Source organism: Manacus candei, unplaced genomic scaffold (genome assembly GCF_025592945.1).
Source record: "Manacus candei isolate 608988 ecotype Guabito, Panama unplaced genomic scaffold, ASM2559294v1 h1tg000153l, whole genome shotgun sequence".
NCBI classification, from domain to species: Eukaryota; Metazoa; Chordata; class Aves; order Passeriformes; family Pipridae; genus Manacus; species Manacus candei.
In genome coordinates this window covers 2,635,897-2,655,531 of record NW_026138201.1, presented here as the reverse complement: position 1 = coordinate 2,655,531, position 19,635 = coordinate 2,635,897, and the positions used below count along the sequence as shown (strand labels likewise).

The 19,635-nt window shown below is 44.9% G+C and overlaps 2 protein-coding genes across 3 annotated transcripts in view; both read left to right on the top strand.

Annotated features, from left to right (window-relative positions):
* SPX (spexin hormone) overlaps nucleotides 1–19,635 on the top strand; it is a 288,585-nt gene that overhangs the window by 225,754 nt on the left and 43,196 nt on the right. The gene's annotated exons all lie outside the window — the stretch shown is intronic.
* On the top strand, nucleotides 525–19,456 carry LOC127463268 (gamma-aminobutyric acid receptor-associated protein-like 1). 2 transcript variants are annotated; one of them, XM_051772524.1, is made up of 4 exons: nucleotides 525–700; nucleotides 3,979–4,057; nucleotides 5,075–5,193; nucleotides 19,085–19,456. In XM_051772524.1, the coding sequence occupies exons 1-4, from the start codon at nucleotides 611–613 to the stop codon at nucleotides 19,175–19,177; spliced, it is 381 nt and encodes a 126-aa protein (XP_051628484.1). In that variant the 5' UTR covers nucleotides 525–610; the 3' UTR covers nucleotides 19,178–19,456. The 2 variants fall into 2 exon arrangements, with proteins under 2 accessions (XP_051628484.1, XP_051628483.1); XM_051772523.1 differs by lacking the exon at nucleotides 19,085–19,456 and adding an exon at nucleotides 6,442–9,152 and having other exon boundaries at nucleotides 528–700.

Here is a 19,635-nt window from a genome sequence, read left to right as displayed (position 1 = left end):
AGGGCACCTCACTGTGATGTCACAGCGGCAAAGGGGGGCCTCCCCCTGATGTCACAGGTGCAGTGGGGCACATCCCCATGACGTCACAGCGGCAAAGGAGACCTCCTTGAGACATCACAGAGGCAAAAGGGGCACCTCCTTGTGACGTCACACTGGCAGAGGGGGACCTCTGTGTGATGTCACAGTGGCAAAGGGGGACCTCCCTGCAGGCCACCTCCCCATGACGTCACAGAGGCAAAGGGGGACCTCCTTGCGACATCACATCCGCAGAGGGACATCGTCACAGCAGCAAAGAGGGACTTCTCTGTGACATCACAGCAGAAGAGGGGCATCTCCCTATGACGTCACAGCAGCAAAGGGGGACCTCCCGTCACAGAGCTCTGTGGGGCACCTCCCTCGTGACGTCACAGCGCCCGGCGGGGCACCTCCCCGTGACGTCACAGCTCTCGGCGGCACAGCCCGGCCGCAGCGGGGGCTCCTCCCCGTGACGTCACGGGGCGGGGCGGTGCCGCCGTGACGTCACCGTGCGGGCGGGGCGGGGCGGCCGCGGGCAGGGCCGGAGCCGGCGCAGCGCTCGGAGCGGAGGCAGAGCCCAGCCCAGCCCGGCACCATGAAGTTCCAGTACAAGGAGGATCACCCGTTCGAGTACCGGAAAAAGGAGGGCGAGAAGATCCGCAAGAAGTACCCGGACAGAGTGCCCGTGAGTGCGCGCCGGGCCCGCCTTTGTCCTCGCTGCCGGCCCGCCCGGAGCGCTGTGTAACGCGGCGGGAGGCGCTCGGTGCTGCCCATGGCCGGACCCGCGTCCCGGCCGCCCCTCCCTGCGGGGTGGCCTCCTCCGCGCTGGGGGTGTGGGGGTAATGCACCTTTTTTGGGGGGGGCCGCAATGACTCGGCGGGGAAGACGCTGCCCGTCTTTTCCTGCGTGGTGTTGATGAGCGGGGAAGGAGCTTATCCTGGTCTGTGAAAATGGAGGAGAACAATGAGTGGGTTAATCCATCGTAGGGAACATCATCTGTGTCCGTGTCATCTCGTATTTCCCTGTATTTTTATTTTACTGCCTCCTGGCTTGTCTTTTCAATATATTCTTGCTTTGTTCTTTTCCTTTGCGTTGAGCAAAAAAATTATACTTCTCAATCTTTTTGCGCCCCAGTGGACAAAATGTCCCTCAGAATGCAAGGTCATCCAGCCAAACTTTGCTTCCTCATTCCCCATTGCCGTGCCTGTGGAAAACTTCTGCCTTTATAATTATTAACAATAATTGAGGGAGAAAAAAAAAAAGAAATGACAAATCTAATTAGTCGTGTTTGGGTTGGTTTGTTCTTTTTTTTTCCTTTTTAATAAACCTATTGCAAATGTCTTTTCTTTTCCATCCCCACTGGAGAAGTCTGCCCTAGATTTACTGCATGCCAAAAATACTTAGACACCCCTGTAAAACTAAGGACAAGGGGGAACAGCTACTAAACCCCCATGTTTTCCCTACAGGCTAACAGCATATTTTTTATCTTGGAAGTGACCCTCAACTGGACTTGAAACAAGTGTTTGGAAGTCAGTATTTGGGTGCATTTGGTTATGGGATGCCTGCCATGGCACAGCAGGTTGAGTAAATCAGTAGTGAAATGTGTGTGGTTTGGTGTCTCATGGTGAGGACCTGCGAGGTCTGAAGTGAGACAGGCTGTAAATCGAGGATTAACATGGCAGGTTGTGCAGCAGGCCATGATAAGCGTCTCTGGAAGAGCCCAGGACCAGGCCTGGTCTGGCAAGAGGTAAAGGAGGTCAAGACAGGGGGGCATCATCAGCCCTTTATTAAGAAAACCAGGACCAAAATAACAAGGTGTGCTGTAGTTAAGGTTAGATGGAAATGCTGCATGGCAAGGCCCAGGGGGGAATTATTAAGGGTAGCCTGTAGTCAGAGCTGCATAGGAAGCAAATGGATGCAGCAGCCTGTTCTGCCCTTCCTGACAGCAGGATCCTTGTGGATGTCACTGCTTTGGCTGCCCACACTGCAGTGCCCTGATACATCTCAGCACTGTGCTGAGATTTTACTGTTGGCACGGCCCTGCATTACCACAGTCACCACTCAGCAGCAGAGGCACAGATAATCTATATCTGCCCTCTGGATTATCTTTGTAGGGGTTTTTTTGTGTGTATGTGGAGGGTTTAGTGCTTCAGAAGAGATAACCTGCGTTATCAGGCACGCTGGCTACAGTTGCCAGATTAGCAGGGCACCTCCACTCCTTCCCTGCCTCTTTGCAGGAGGGAGATCTCTCTTAAGCTCGGTGGTGATCTGAGTTAAATCTTCCCTAAATCTTCCATAGGGGCTTAGAAACCCCAGCAACACTCTCACCTCTTCCTCATAGGCATGACTTGTTCTCCTTTATCATCTGGTGACCAAGCCACCCTGAGTCAGGGCGGTTCTGCTTGCCAGTCATTTTTTTAATTGGGGGCAAGTGCTAAAAGTTTCTCTCCACTGCAGTTTATTGTGTTAGATACTACCTGGTTGGATGTGCTGGTAAAAAAAAAAATGTGCAAAGTCCTCCTGTTGAGTGAGATTGTGGAACTGTCATTCCTTCGAGGCATTTACCAACTGCATCTTGCACAGAAATGCACGTCCTGTACCACAAACTGCCTGAAAGAGCTTGAATACCTTGTTCTAATTTAGGTACTTGAAATCCTTGAAGTAGCAGAGACAACTGTGTTTCTATTTTGAAATCAAACTTGGAAATTTCAGGGGATTTGACTGTGTTGGCCACACTCAAATGGAGCACAGGCAAGAGATGTCCAGGCTGGGATCTGTGGGAGCACGGAACCCTTAGGAATTAGTCCCACAGTGTCTCAGTTGGAGTATTTACAATTACAGGGTCTAACAGAATTAAAAAGTTGAGGAAGTTCGTAAAATCCAGCTTTAAGATTTAGTTTGCATGGTCAAAATGGCCCCTGCAGAACAGCAGGCCACACAGATGGAATCATGAACTCTGACCAGTTTAAAAATACATATCACAACAACAACAAAAAAATGAAACCTGCAATTTTTTTCTGCACAAGCCCAGTAGTCCCAGAGGTTCCAGTGGAAGGAGGTCAGGTCACTTTGGAATACTTCTTGCTTCTGAGGTAAATATTTGCCTAGCTCTGCTAACAAAAATTAACTTGCAGTAGAAGGTCTCTTGTTCTGTTTGACCTTAAGGCTGTTGAGCTTCATATTTTTCTATATTATGACATCAGAGTATAATGAAGATTAGTGGTTTGTGTCAGAGGTCTCTGTGGGTCCAGTTGCCCAGATGGTAGGCTGGGTTTAATTATTAGATATTTATATAAATAAGGAAATGTCCATAGCTGTATGAGGTGTGGATAATATCCGTATTATTATCCACTATAATATCCATTTACAGGATATGAATATCAGAGCAGAAGATACCTAATGAGGAACTGGAGATTTTTAAAATAAATTCCCCAATGAGCTGTAGTTTGTCTTTAATTCTTCATTCTAGAGCCCTTGGTATTGGTGAAAGTAGAAATTAGGATGTGGGACTACTGGGAGTAGGGCTGATTTTGTGCAAGGCAGTTTGGAACTGTAACCTGGAAAGTTTAAGTTACTTGTGATACTTCTTGTGTTCGTGTATTGGCCTCCTGACAGCTACTTCATACAAAATTAACCTGAATTGGGAACATCAAGGTGTCCTGATTTTTTTTTTTCTCAGCCATTATGGTTTATTTTTATGTCTGTGCTGGACTCCTTTTTTCACTCACTGTGCTTACTGCTGCAGTCCTGGGCTCCCAGGACAGCTACTGTTAGTGATTTTATGTCATCTTCTCACCTGTCTGTTCCTTAATGCTGTGTATTTGTTATGGATTAAATAAATAGCTAAAGGCCTGGTAGCACCATCAAAGGATAATATCCACTGATGCTTTTTGGACCATTTTGTTTTATGATATTCATGTTTGTTTTCTTGCTTTTTCTCACTCTCTCTCTCTCTTCCTCCAGGTAATTGTGGAAAAAGCACCAAAAGCCAGAGTACCTGACCTGGACAAAAGGAAGTATCTCGTGCCTTCTGACCTCACAGGTAACAATGTTCACCTCCTTTCTTCCTGATTTTCAGCGAGAAAGCCTCAGAAGTGCTTTTTACTCTATGATCAGCACAAAGAAAACATCCAGACAGGCTCAGCATCTCATCACTACCCCATTTCACCTGCTGTCCTTGTTGGATTTATGTACCTTCCAGCTGGATTGCAAGATGGAGAATTCCATGAGGTGTCCCACTGCCTTGGCTGCCATGGCCGTGTCACAGCTGAGTTCTGACCATGGCTGAAATGTGTATCATGGGCAGCAGCATAATCATCAGCCAGTGATGACCAGAGTTGCCAGAGGCTGTATTCTTGTTGCAGGAAGAGACAGGTTCTTGAAATAGTCCCATCCTTTTCCACCCCTGTGGTTAGAGTCATAGCTGCAAAGTTCCTGTTCTGAATGGTCACGGTGATTTTGTGTGTGATTACACTGGTTTTCTTTGAAGAACCTGAATGAGTTAAAAGAACAGCATTTCTCCTTTTTGCAGTGTGGAATGGACTGTGAAATACTTTCTTGTGCAACACAGTTAGAGCAAATAGCAAGGATAATTTTTTTTTTAGGAGTGGTATGACCATGTGCACCAAGGCTAAATTCCCTAAGGTGTCTTTGATCTGTGGGATTTAAAGGTTAAGCTAGTTAAGGGTCTTCCCACCAATCCCCTCAGTAGAGCATTTCATACCATAGTATGGTGTGGATTTACAGGGTACGTGGCATGAGGTGTGTACCTGAGAACCTGCCAGCTCCCAGTGGATTGGCTGCTGATGTGATGAAGTAACTGCTTGCTTTTACTGCTTTTTTGTGCCCTGCACAGTTCATTTTCCCCTACTTTCTATATACAGCATGTGCCTTCCACCACCAAAAGAAAACAACCAGGGTTAGGGTTAAAAAACAAAAAAGAAACAGCAACAACAAAACAAAAGAACCCCAAACCAAAACAAAAACCCCACCAACCAAGCAAACAAAAAACCCAACCAACATTGTTTCTGCATCTAAGGCCTTCTCTGTTCCTCTTCAGTTGGTCAATTCTACTTCTTAATCCGAAAGCGGATCCACCTGAGGCCAGAAGATGCCCTGTTCTTCTTTGTCAATAATACCATCCCTCCCACCAGTGCTACCATGGGCCAGCTCTACGAGGTAAGTCTGGCCCCTTCCTCTCACCTTTTGTTGGAGTTTCCAGAGGAATGCACTGCTCAGCTGGCAGTGGGTTCAGCTTGGTCACAGGTGCTTGAACATGGACCCTCTTGCCCTGAGCTGTATCCCATCATCTGTCCAGGGAAGTTCCATCCCACAATTGGGAGCCTGGGGAGCCTTATCAATTCAAATGATTGTTTGCTGTTTGAAAGGGTTGTGGGGAGTTGTTGCCCCAGCAACGTGTTGGTCCTGCTGTTTTGACAAAGTATGGAAATAAACCAGTTTATATTTCACGGGAAGGATTGTGTCTGGGGCAGGGAGGGGGCAGAACATAGGCCCTGGCTTTCCTGTTTATACAAAGGAGATTTCCTTTCAGCCAGTAAAAGGACACAATATCACTGGGCAACCAACTGTCTATAAATAGGTTCTTAAGGAACACTTATTCTTTGCTTAGAATTAGTTTTTCATTGCTTATGCTGTGTAAGTAAGGACTATGTGGGATGCTGTGAACGTTGCTGCCTGCTGTTTCTGCTGAGCACTGTTATTTGATCGACCTTAAAGGCATATTCAGTGCCCATCAGAGGAATGTCCCTTAGTTATACAGCCACTATGTCATGGGTGATTTGCAGCCTGCATTGATTTCTCCTTGATTTCTCCTTCTGCTGTGTTAGTGTGTTTTAATAAGAGAGCTGCAGCGTGGTGCTGTGAGCCTTGTCTGACCTGTCACCCTTTGACAATCACTGGACTGTTCCTCAGTGTGTGGAGTGATGAAGATAATAAAAGATAAGGCAGGGAGTTTTCCAAGTCTGAACACGTCAGAGGAAGCTGTCTGACTGTCCAGAACTGAGACTGACAGACTTTTTGTGTCAGTGTAATCACTGAACGTCTCGGCTCTACTGTCTGCCTGTAAAACAGGACGGAGAAATGCAGCCACATGTCAAAGTGTTCTGAAAAATTAAAAATACCATCTAGAGGTGACTTTTTGACTTGTTTAAAGCCTGCCAAGTCTCTCCTCTCCATATGGCTCTTCAAGTAAATTCACTGTGCCCAGATATGTGTCGTGCCTGCACTTGGAAGCAGAGCTGTGACCAGAGAGAGGGAGTTGGGAAGCGAAGCCTTCAATGTGAACGAGGAGAAACAGTGAAAGAGAGGTTATGCCCTTTAGTTACAGTGACCTCTGGGTTGGGCTTTTTCACATGTGGTGAGTTCCAGGGCTCTGGTTTGTTACTTTGTCCCTTTGCCCCCTTGCAGGATAACCACGAGGAGGACTATTTTCTGTACGTGGCCTACAGTGACGAGAGCGTCTATGGCAAGTGAGCAGCAGCCCCCCAGGCCTGCAGGGTGGATGGACTGATGGAGTGGATTGGCAGGGGAGGGGGTTGTTGGAGAGGCAGGAGGAGGATGCATGAGAAGAGGGAAAGAGAACTGGAAGTGAACCACCGTGCACACTGTCATCAACTTCCACGCATTAATTATAACCATTGTTTTTTAAATCAAGGGAGGGAGGGGAGGGGGACGGGGTGGACTGGAAGACTAACAAGGGGTTCCATGCTGAGGGATGGGGAGACTCCACTGTTCACAGTTCTTCCCTTGCCACAGCTGGAAGTAGTTAGCTAGTGCTGGAGGCTGCTGGACAAGGCAGTGTGGGGAAGCTCCAGGAGAGTGACTGGGCAGGATGGCCATTCCCACGTAACCCGTTCACTGGATGAAGAAGGCATGCCATGTATTGTACACTGACCCTGTCATGTCTTGCCCATGGCATGAGCCACGCTGCTGTGAGCATTCAGTGAGCTGTGGAATACTTCACTCTGCTCTCACAAGGCTGCCCTGTGCTGACAGTCCTCACTCCACCTGCTGCATGTGAATTGTTCCAAGGGTATTGTGTTTCCCATCACTTCCATCAGTATTAGAAGGGCTGACTCTGTCCACCAGTATTAGAAAGGCTAACTCTGAGGGCTGGGAACTCCTCAGCTGTGAGACATGAATGTTGGGGAAAGGAAGGAAGGATTTTTTAAGGTTTTTTTTTTCCCTTTGTTGCTTTAATTGCAACTGCTGGACAGAAAAATCAGAGATGGCCGTTTTGTTCTTTTCAATGAAGTCAACTGATAAACTCATAAGCACAGGGCTAGGAAGGACCTCAAGAGAAGGACTAGCCCCCACCAGCTCTGAGACAGGACTGAGTACACCAAACATGTCCACCATGGCTGCTCATCACACTTGTTCTTACTGAACTTCCCTGAGGAAGACCCTGGAGGCTGCTGAGATTGATTGTTCAGTTCCTAGCTAGCCTGCAAGTGAGATTGCTTTTCCTGGTATCCTAACTTTAGTCTCCCTTGCTGTGCATTAAGACAACTAACTACTAGTGGTCTTGTTATTGATGAACACACAAAATTATCTCTCAGTGTTGTCCTTGTAGCAGTCTTCTGCAGATCTGAGGATGGCAGAAGTCCTGTGGGTTTAGCCTTCCCTTCAGCCTCTCATCCCTGTACAGCCCTTGTACCACATGCACAAGTGGAAGAAATCAGTCACTGCCACGTGTGTTTTGCTGGCTTTTTGTGATTGGATAATGGTGCCACTCTTTGCCACAGGAGAGGTTCTTTTAGACTTGAAGGGGAATAGATTATCTGTAGATTTTTTTTTTTTAATTATTTTATTTTAAACCAGTGTTGTTCTTAGAAAGGTGCCAGGTGGGTGATGTCCTGTGCAAGCCTTATGCTGTCATGCCAAAGCAGTTTTCTTCCCAGTGGCACAAACAGCAGATTTTCCCATAACTGCCATAACTGTGATGAAGGAATGGGTTTTGGAGAGTGAGCTGACTTTCAGGAAAATTCTGGGGTCTCATCTAGAAATCAGAGAACTAGACCTGAATTACTGTAAACATTCCTACATTTAAGAGAGGGACAAAGAGGGAGGAAAAGGCAAGAAGGATGAAGAACACAGGCAGACTCCACAATAAGTTGAAGGTGTTTGCTCTATTGTTTATAAAGTTAGATCCCAGATCCCTGTGTTCCTCATGAATGAGAAATCAAGAGGAGTGCTCCTCTGATTGTGGGAAACAGGAAATCAGGTTCAGCCTTCTGTGAGTGTTGTTATGCAGAGGTGCATGAGGCAGAAGAGCTCAAGGGAGTGTCAAGGGGGAGTCACTGGCAGAACTGTGGGAAGGTCAGGGAAGGCAGTGCAGAGGGGCAGGAGGGTTGCTCCCGGTGGGCAATGGAAAGTAGCAGAAGAGTGGGAGAGAAGGGAGGAAGCACAAAGGATGTAGAAGGACTGGTCATAACGGGCAGACAGAAAACGAGGGAGCAGAAGATGAAATGGGGGGTGTCATATCCCCAGTGTTACAACCCTGAACTTCAGGTTTGCTGTTCCATCCATCTGGAATAAATGTGTTTGGATGAGTTGTACCTACTGCCAACTTGGGTAACTTCAGTTTTCTGCTTGCACTGCTCAGTCCTCTCTTTTAGACCCACTCCCCTTCAACTACCAGGCTCTCTTCACATCCTTTGGGTGCAAGTCCGTATCATGTTTTAGGAAGTTCTGAATGTTCTGAAGCAGAGAACAGACCCAGGGAGCTTTCTAGGGTAAAAGACAGGAGACAGGCAGCTGGTGTGCATCTCTCTGCTGCTGTCCCACTTGTCCATGTGTGGACTGCCAAGCACGCTCAGGGGAGAAGGAGTTGGCATCTGGGGTGCTTGGTTTTGTGTTCAGACCTCCCCTCCCGCTGCTGGGTTTATAAATGACATGTGGGACTAATCACAGCTGTTTGTTACATGTAGAGTTTACAGTTTAGTTCTTTTAACAGTTCTTTTAACTGGATTGTGGCATTTACTTCTGTTTTTGTGCTAGTCCGGTATTGTATGAGGTAATGATGGTAATTTTTTGTGTTGGTTAGCTGCAGGTTCTTGTAAAATAAAGTTCAGACTAGAGCTTAATCAACCTATCAATAAAGATGCATTTGAAAATCACAGATTGGTCCAAAACGGGTGACTGACATTTCTTTCTGACATGGGCTTATATATAAAGGGACAGCTTTGCCAGAACTTTGCTACTACTTTTTTTTTTTGCTACTTTTGCTACTACTTTTTCCCACCACCCCAGATTTACTCAGTCCTGTCTACCAGGACAAGTCACTCATCTCCTTTTTTTGGTGATACTATCACATACACACCTAGCTCTGTCTTGCCATACCACCAGTAGGAACTTTAATTAGACCTGGATGATGTGAGAAGGTTTGAAGGTGCATAATGGATGCACTGAGGCTTTTTCTGACATTTTAAGGCCCTGAACAGTCCTTGCCAGCTGATGGGGCCTCAAGAGCATCACCAGTCCTGACTGTACATGCCAGGCCCCCAGAGGGGGGTCACCATGGCCCAGGACTGTGGCCATCTGTCCTGGCATTGTCCATTTCAGCCCCCTCAGGACCGGTTTTGGCCCCTGTCCTGGTGATGCTGCAGCAGGGCTGGTCTCCAGCTCCCCACAACCCTGCCCAGCTACAAGCCCTGCTAAGCCAGGCCTACAGGGCCAAGCCTCAGCCCATCCCCATGCCCACAGCCCTGCCATCGCTGAGCCTGAGCCTGGCCTGCCTCATCACCACGATGAGCCTTGTGGATGGGGCTTGTGCCTGGGCCTGGCCACCCTCCCTGGCCCTGTTGGGTGCCGTGGAGCGGGTCCCACAGTGCCCTGTCACACATCCCTGGGGAGCCGCTGGCCCTCGCTGCCCCATCCCGGCTCGGGCTCAGGTGGGACAACCAGCGAGTGTGGGAGAGGCCCCAGGGCCCTCTAAAGATAGGAAAAGCAAAGCTAGGGAAATCTGGGACTCCTTGAAAAGGCAGCCTGCAGTGGTGATAAATCAGGCTGCTCTTCCTGGCGGATATTGGTGCGCGGAGAGGGAAGGAGTCCTGCCGGGAGCTGCCGTTTGCTCAGTGCCAGAACTCCAGTCGGGAGCTGGCAGTGCACGGGAGGAAAGGGATGTGTGCTGTGAGGAAAGGGATGTGTGCTGGGAGGAAAGGGATGTGTGCTGTCACCTGGGGAGGCAGTGACAGACGTGCCACTTCTCCCGGTCCCTGTGGCCCGTGGGGGTGCTGGCAGCAGGAGCAGCGGAGATGGGCCCTGAGGAGGAGTGACCGCCGGATCCAACCCTGCCGTGCTCTGAGCAGGAGAATTCCTTGGAGTGCTGAGGTCAGGAATTACAGCACTGAAACTCACAGGAAAAAACCTGCTACGCTTAATAGGATCTTCTCCTCCCCGCTGCATACAGAGTGGAACCACTCTGTGAGCTTCTGTTGTGAGTGCCGAGGGCGAGGCAGGAATTCATCCTGCACTGGAGCCTGCCCATAGCAGCAATTTCTGTGCTCGTACCCACCACTGTGACTAAAACAGGCTCCCCCCACATGGCAGGAGGGTGCTGTGACTCCAGTCAGATGGGCATAGATCAGCTAAAAGCTTACACTATTAGCTGAAATAATTTGAATTTCAGATTCAAATACAGCGCACATTTTTCTGTGTGGGTTGTGGCATTGTCTGCTGGTTCGAGTAGGAAGCCACTATGAAGTATGTCTAAGTAGCCCTCTCCCACTCCCCCTCTCCCCCATTTCCTAGGAACATGGTGCCACAGTGATGTTTGTACCTGCCATGCTGTGTCTGTGTCAGTGCCATCACTGAGAGGCACAAACACAAATGTGCAGGCAAGCATTTACATTTACCCATTTACTGCCTGTGATTTGCCTGGTCCAAAGGTGAAACCTTATCCTGTGCTCAAAGGCTGTTTCATTTATATCTGTAGCCTTTGCTCTGTGGGTTATAGAAATGGTATTGAAGCAAGGCCTGGGCTCAGGTGGTTTAGGAAGGCTGAGTAATTAATACTCTGCCTTGGTCACCGTCACTGCACATGGGATCCCTTTTCCAGTCATCCTGATGCTTGCTTTGGAAGGAAACATTCTCCTGGAGCAGAGACTACCTAAGGAAAGAGATGGCCTGAAGCATTAGGGCCTGACAACATCACTGTGAAGGATATATATGGGTAACATAAAAGATCTCAAATTGTGCTAAACACTGGGGTTTTCACTCCATAAAACAGTCACGGAGGTGAAAGCAGCGCTGATTAAAACAGAAATAAGGCCATCAGAGGGACAAAGTGCAGCTCATTGTTGTCACTCAATCTCAGATAAGTGCTCCCCCAGGATGAGCCACAGAAAGGGCCTAGGACTGACCCAAGCAGGACTGACCCAAGCAGAGCACACTGACCACAAACAGCAGCTGACCCAGCCTGTGCTGCCAATGGTACAAGTCCCAAGGATTTGTGTTCCTGGAAGCTGGCAGGCATCCCAAAGCACAGCTCAGGCCTGGATATACAGGTGTTACAGGAAATATTCTCCTGAAAAAGCTGGATGTTGCAGCACCTTTCTGTAAAGCAAGGGTCTGATTCTCCCTGATTTTACTCCCTGGCCAATGTCATCTGCAGTGATGACATTGCTGGAACTGCATTAAGGTTGAAGGGACTGGATTATCACTCAAAAATCAGGATCTCTACGTTCTCCTCCTGCTTCCACATAGAGCATTTATTCTTCTATTTATAGCATTGATTAGCAATCCTTTCATTCCCAAAGATACTTGGCAGCCAAACACTGAGCAGGGCTGGAAAATGCCTCACATCACATGTCATTCCCACGACAAATACACACTTCTTAAACACACCACCTGGACAAGTACAGTGTGTACAGGCAATCAGAAAAGAAAAACAGCAGGATGTGCACCCAGCCTTTAGGATGATGGACAAACATGCATTATGCATTAACAACACACTCAGAGCAGCTGGAGCCAAAAGCCATGTGCCAAAAATAGCCACTGGAGAGTGGAAATCAATAGGGAAAGGCTGGATTAGGAAAAACACAGAGGGTAATACGGAGTCATGGGCTTCAGGTGATTGCAGAAAAGCTTGCAAGTGTAAACTCTGCAGATATGAAGGGCAATAGAATAAAGTTTTTAGGAGAGAAAAACTAGGAGACAATGGGCAAAAGGACAAAACAAGCCTTTTAGAATGGGAGCCAAAAAAGGCAGGAGTCAAGCTGCAATGCACTATGTAAGAATGTACATAAAAATGATTGAGGGGATGGTAATATAGGTTAGAATCTGAAATAAGTATTGTTCCATTTTCCAGTGGTTGTTCAGAGGTAATGTTGGAATATTTCAGCTTTCACTCACAGTTCATTTGTTCCTGGGGGCATATAACAGAAAATGAGCAGTGACAGGTCTGATCACAGTCTGCATTTTATTACTTCACACTTACATAATAAGTTCTATATGCCAGTCTCTGTTCTTTCAAAAATACTGATCTATTCAGACTTCCAGTGGCCCAGTGGGGTAGTTCTTGTTTTCTCCAGTCTGCTGCTGAGGAAATGGAGGTGCAGAGATGTGGACTGACTTGCCCCAAGGCCATACAATGAAACAGAGTCAGGACAAAAAAAAATAGCCTTGTCCTCCTGATCCTCAGCACTTCTAATAACAAGCTTATACTCTTTACAAAGTAAAATTTGAGTTGTGGATCCTGTATATTCATATTATCTTTAATTAATGAAAGAACCCCCTGATCATCTCTGGGGAGAGACTGTTGTAACATTTTGATATTCTGCCACTTGTAGCCTGGAAAAGCTCCGATTTCTTTGCCAAAACCAGCAACAGTAAGGTGGTCCCTGCTCCTGACATACTGACAGGAAAACACTGCTGAATTGTCTTTGAGCAGCAGCTCCCTCCAAAGCTCATTGTTTCATTTATCAGTGCCTTCTTTCTCTGGAACAAAAAAAAAAAAATCACAGTGCAAGCCTGGAAAAAGTGCTTTTTCTTCTTGTCATTTGCCTTTTTTTTGGATTTTCTGGCAACTTAAAAGTACTTAGCATCTGCTCTCCTGTTTTATTATGAACAGGTTTCATAAAATTTGCAAACTTTTGGCTGTTCCAGAAGGCAGAATCAGGTGGATGTTTGGACTGATTTCCGAGCTCCTGAAAAATCACAGAGCTGCTAAAGCAGGTTCCTATTTTGACATGTTCTTTTATTGTAATATTCTCATACTTTCCCAGAAAGCAGAAAACACACACAAACATGGTTTCCCACGTGGAATAAACTGCAATTCGATGGAGTGCCCTGACACTTTGACTCAGGGGTTGCAGGTCCGTTGCTCCCACAGCTTGGACATTTTCTCTGCTTCCTGCAGCTGCTATTGGGGTTGTCCAGACTACAAAGCTACAAAAATCTCCTCTCTAGCAGCATATTTCTCAAACAAAATAATGAAGAAACAATTATAAAAGGAAAGTAAGCTGTTGCTCCAACAGATTTAAGAAAGAGCCCCACCCACAAAAGGGAGGAGACGTGAGGAGACACATGAAAGAAGTCATTGCTGGGGACATCCACTGAACCTGAGCTGGGGGGAGAGGAAAAAACCTGTTTACCTAAATATTTGTTAAATTGTTTTGGGTTTTATTCCTCAGTGTCCAAGTCATTAACCAAAAGTTTGCACTAGTTGGCAATAAATTGAATAAAACTCCCCAAGTCAAGGCTGCTTTGGCCATGACAAGGCCCTTAATCCTCCTGGGCAAAGTGTCCAAGGCTGCCTGGTGGCACAGCTCAACGTCAGCCTTCTGTGTGGTGGGGTCCCTTCCCTCAGGAGGGGGCTGACTGCTGTCTGACATGGCCAGGAAGTCACAAATTACTTCGTTTTCAGGTCAGCCAAGGCTGCTTTAAATTTAGATTTAGATTTAAGATGTTAATTAATGGTCTCTTCTGGCTACAATTTGGGGATAGTGTGTTTTCTCTGGAGTTTTGTACTGCCTCTTAAAAAGTACAGAAAAAGAGATGGGGTGAACTAGAGTGAGACAGAAAACCCCCAGTTATTCTGGTTTTCCACTTTTAGATAATTTTATTATAAGCATTTTCTATTAAAAACTCATGTTTCAGTCAAAGAACCCAAATAGCCACTGCTAATGTAACATATTTATTTGTCTGCCTGATGTGGGGTGTAGGAGTTGTGAATCTCAATAATAATAATAATAATAATATTTATTATTAACAAGTTATTATGTCTTAATAAATTGTTGTTTATTAATAAATTATCATTTGTTAATACATTAATGTTTATTGATAAATTATTATATGGATTTATTAGTAGTAGTCTGTATAAAGATGACTCTTCCACACTTTGGAGATTCACAACTCCTACACCCCATAAATATATCCATATATAATCATAATTATTATATTAAATTATTAGGTATTAGTATTTTATTTATTAACATATAATATATATTATTATCATTATTATTATTATATATTGTTGTATTTTGTTATTTGTATATTTGTTGTATTACTGTTAAATTTATTTATTACTAATATATTTTAACTCTAAATAATAATAATAGTAATAGCAAAATAATTATAAAGGACCCAAGACATTAAGTAGGACCCTACATTAACTGGATTCACTGCTATGAAATTTAGAGTCTGTAATCCTCAAAATACTTGGGAATCTCTTCTGCCAAGTGTGTGCTTTATTAGTAAATATGATTCAATTCAACTTTTTGTACAAAAATATATTAATAGATTTCATAATTATCTCATTTCATTGTCATTTGAAAAGAAAAAACAGAACAACAGAATTAATTAGCAGGTCTGACTCACTTATGTACTTTATTTGATGACAACTGACAAGATTCTAATAAAGAAGTAATGAAAAAAATTAAAAGGGAATTTAAATGAATTAAAAATATAAAAATACCAGTCTGCAGAAATAGCATATTTAATTGGGACTTTGTTTCAAACATATTACTTAATTAGTAGTTGATTACTGTTGCAAAGCATATTTTAAAGGTTCAAAGTGCTCAGAACTGCCAGGTCTGACAGAACAGTGCTCATCCACATCTACTCCTGTGGCAGGTTGATAATCCAGGGCTGCTTTACACACATGATGTTTCCTTCTGCTTTCCAAACTAGCTGGATAAAATAACACCTATTCTCAGCAGTCCTCAGCTGAAAGTTCCACCCCAAACCAGAATATTGGAATTAATGGATATTTCACCCTTCTCATACCCCAAACGCTGGCAATACTGAAGTTTTTTATTTCCCAGCAGAAAATCTTCAAAGTTCAGTGACAAAATTCCTTTCTTGACTTGGGGGGAGTCGAAATGAACCCAGGAAAGCTTTGTGTTGGTTGTCCCTCCTCCACTTCCCATTTCAGGCATCATCAGTCTGGCACACGATGCTGAGAGGTGATTTTAGGCTGGGCAGATTGAAAGAATATTAAGTAAGGCTGCTACTTCTTTCCTTTTTTTTTTTTTTTTTTTGCTGTCTGTGGACCCAGCTGGGAAATAATGCAAGATTTGGAAATGAAGCTGGAAACTAGACAGAAAAACCCCCCATGTTCTAATATTTCCTAACATGTCCTACGGGCCAGCAAGGCAGCAGATGGGAGACACTTGTCTGGGTCTGACATGTGTCACTATGTCAGGGTGTTCACAACCTTGTCCACTGAAAACTGCTGAAAAATAAATCAGATTATTATAACAGATGGCTGTTAATAGCTCCTGAGAGCATCCTCCCCCACATTTCCAAGCAAGTGCCCTCCACTGGACATGTCCACACAGCATTAAGTGTCCCACAGGGACCACAGGGAAAAGTTCCCCACTGCCTTTGTGATTAGTATTATTAAAGAGAGTAAAAGTAAAAATTCTTTTAAAATAACTGGATTATTTAACCTTTTTTTTCCCCTCAGGTTTGGTTTTTTTCTTTCCTGGCACTGTGTATGCAGTGCTTTCAAATTGTATAAAATACCATCAGAAAAAAAATCATGCTTTTAATCCTTTATCACACTGAAGGCAGAGTGGAACAGAAAGTTAACAGGGTTTTCACCAAGACAAAAAGCTCAATAATCAGGGGAGGCTGTCAGGTGGCAAAATGCTTGAATGGGCATTGTAAAAATATATGAGGGTTTAGATGTCAGTCCTGCAAAATTACAAACAACAGGCAAGGCATTTTAAACAGGAGAGTGCTCCTCAGAGGCTGAAACAACACCCCAGATGAAAAGAATTTAAAAGCCAAGGATCCTGCCTGGTTGACTTCACATTCTGCCAGGAAGAAACACAGAAAATAACAGTATTTATTGAAGAATTTGGAGCACCTCTGCTGTTTGTCTCACATGCTGTGTTAGTTTTTTGTAACTCAGAGCTATTAAAGAAAACTAATGAACAAAAACAGGTAGCTTTGCAAAGTGTTTATTAACACTTTGAGTCCTGCAATGCAGTACTGGAAGAAAAAGAGGAATGAAAACGAGTTTCCAAGGGCAAAATCTTCAAGGGAGATGGACCCAAACCCATAAAGGTAAATACAGCACCCTGCACAGAAATAATTACCACAGAAGACGGAATTTGTGATCAAATTATTATAATCCAAAGCAATTTGCAACAAGAAAACCAAACCAGCATTTATTAACATTTGGAAAGCAAAATTACTGGATATCAAACTGTAAGCCACAGAAGACTTCAAAATTAATTTTCATGACATCACCAAATGAGCCATTTAAAGTTTTGCGTATTTTCTTCTTAAATCCACGTTTTTTGGAAACACAAATGCAAGGAATTCACTGCCTTAGCTGAGAATTTGGGCTGGAATTGCACAAGTCATCCTTGGGTTTTGTATTTTTTATGTGTTTTCCCTCAGAGCCAATGGAAAAATGTCCCATAAACAGCTGTAAAAACCCCCCAAAATAAGCCAAAGTGTGGGAATCCTAAAGCTGCCACATCTTCAGCCTCTGTTTTAAATGAGCCTCCTGGACAAATCCTCCAGGGTTTGTTCCACTGGGGGGGAGGTTTTGAATATAAATTATTCATTTACATCATTTTTGTGGATCTCAGTGTGTTTTTCAGGGTCAGTTTTGCCTTATGATGGGGAAAGGGGATGTGACAGCCCCCAGCTCCCCACGTGAGCCGAGATTCCCACTCTGGGACAGCAAAATTCCTGTTACTAAAACGTGACAAATCCCTCCACAGTTTTATTTTGATTTTTTTTTTTTTACTGATATGTACATTTTTTCCTCTACTGATCATGTAAAATATCTGAGCAAATTAAGAATTTTGTACGACCCTTGGCCACTTTTGTATGTCTCCTTATTTAAAGGTAGGACACGGAGTCTTTTGATGTGATTTGGGCCCTAAATCTCAGTTTTACACTGGTATTTTATGCCTTAAATTACACTGGTCTTTTTACACTGGTAGAAACTTATCAATGGCCCAAAGGATTGGTTAGAAAAGGCTTCACCAAACCAAGATACATGTGGGATAACCCAGAAAGAGAAACAGGAATATCTCAGTTCTTACAGCAGCCCAAATGCAGCAGATTCCACCTGAGAGCTCAAAGCACATTAGAGGACAGTGCAGCTGCTCCTGTCACCTGAAATGTGTGAAACTCCACCTGGAGTTGTTTTAATTTGTGTTCAGATTCACAGCTGCCTCTCTACAAAATCAGATTCCATGGCCAAGTCCTGTTCCTGCATCACGGGAGGGCAGCTGTGGTGAGACCGGGCAGTGCTGCCACACGGGAACTGCAGGGAAATGAGGGCAAACACTGCAGGCTGTGGGGTTTTGTCACGTTTTTTTATATCAGAAACCCTACTGGCATCCTTTATGAACCCGTGTGAAGCAAAGACAGCCCCAACCCTGGAAGAAGGGGGGGTTTTTGACATCCCTTTGGTCTGACGTGTAAGAAACTCCCCCTGCTGAGGTGAGAGGCTGCTGCACTCAGGCAGGACTGATCCTTCTGGTCAGGAGGCCACCTGGGAGCAGCTCTGGCAACAGGGGCTGCTCTGGCCAAGGGCAAAATATGCAGTGGTGGCAGCAGGGGAAAGCAAAACCGGGTCTAAAGCACTGGTGGGAAGCTGGAAATGAGCTTGCAAGGGGAACGAGCTTCTAACTTCTGATGGCTAAAACATGTTTGTGTGGAGCTGTGGACGTGGGAACGGGAGAGCAACAGCTCTAAAGTGAAACACAAAGCTACAGAAACAGAGACCAGTCACTAGTGGGGTTCCACAGGGCTCCAGGAATGGCTGGAGCTGTGTCAGGCAGGTTTAGGTTGAATATTAGGAAAAGGTTCTTCCCCCAGAGGGTGGTTGGCACTGCCCAGGCTCCCCAGGGCAGTGGGCACAGCCCCAAGGCTGCCAGAGCTCCAGGAGGGTTTGGACAATGCTCTCAGGGACAGGGTGTGACTCCTGGGGTTGTCTTGGGCAGGTCCAGGAGTTGGACTCGATTTTTGTGGGTCAATTCCAACTCAGGGCATTCTGTGACTCTGTGATTCTATGAAGCAAAATGCCTCTTGCAGAAATGGGTAACAGTGGGGGCTCTTTAAAAACAAGGCAAGAGGAAAACCTCAGGCCACCTCCTCCTTTTAGCATAGAAAGACCTGTTAAGGAATTCTATAAATATGAGCCTAATTAATGTGAAAAAAATAGCATTTTTTGTGCCTTGGAGAGTTGGGGGGGATGTTTGTGAATTATTGATATTGCTTGGTGGTGCAACACCTGCTATAAATAAAACCACAAGCTGTAGGAGGTAGCATAAACAAACACACTCTCACATCCTCATGCCTAAATCACAGCCCTCACCAAAAAGCCATTCTGTGAGTGCAGAAGAGGGAGTACTGCAGTACCTCTCTTCTGGGTGTTTAAGTGGGAATCCTTTGCTACTTGAAGCAGGAAAAAAGATTTTAGAGATCAAAAGGACTCTTAAAAAGCTCATTTGTGGTTTCAGGAAATTCCAACACGGTGAAGCCAAATCACACCATGAATATTCAATATCTGTGCATCCTGTCTGTTGTCACTTTTTGGACCATAACCTTTTTTCCCCTCTCTGCCTGTTCTGGACAGGACTTTCCTCACCTTCAGGAGATCTACTGGTGCTCATTCAGCCTGTCACTGATGATCAGATGGCTGAAGAAAGGTGGCAGAGATAAACCTTGATCTGTAATGAAAGGCACACCACATTCAAGAAAAACAGTGAAACAATCCACTGTTTTCCAGTCTCCAAGCCTGTATAAGCAGGTACATTGAATACTGGTCTAATAAAGACTCAAATGCATGTCATTTATATGCTGTGGTGCTAAACTGCTCCTAATATAATAGATATAATTTCAATATAATAATTAAAAGTTTGCATTTTTCATGGGAACAAAATATTCCAATTAAACAAATAAAACAAGGGCTGGCATTGAAAAGCCATGATTCTCCATACAACATCTGTGAAAAAAATGTCACCAGGCCCTCAGTGGATTCACTAAGGAGGAATTCATGAGTCTACACTGATGCTAAAAATGTAGCTGCACGAATGGAGACTGCTCTGTGGAAAAAAACTTCTATATAGACTACTTTAATTAGCATGAAGTGTGGTTAAACTAGGGCAACTCCACATGTATAATTCC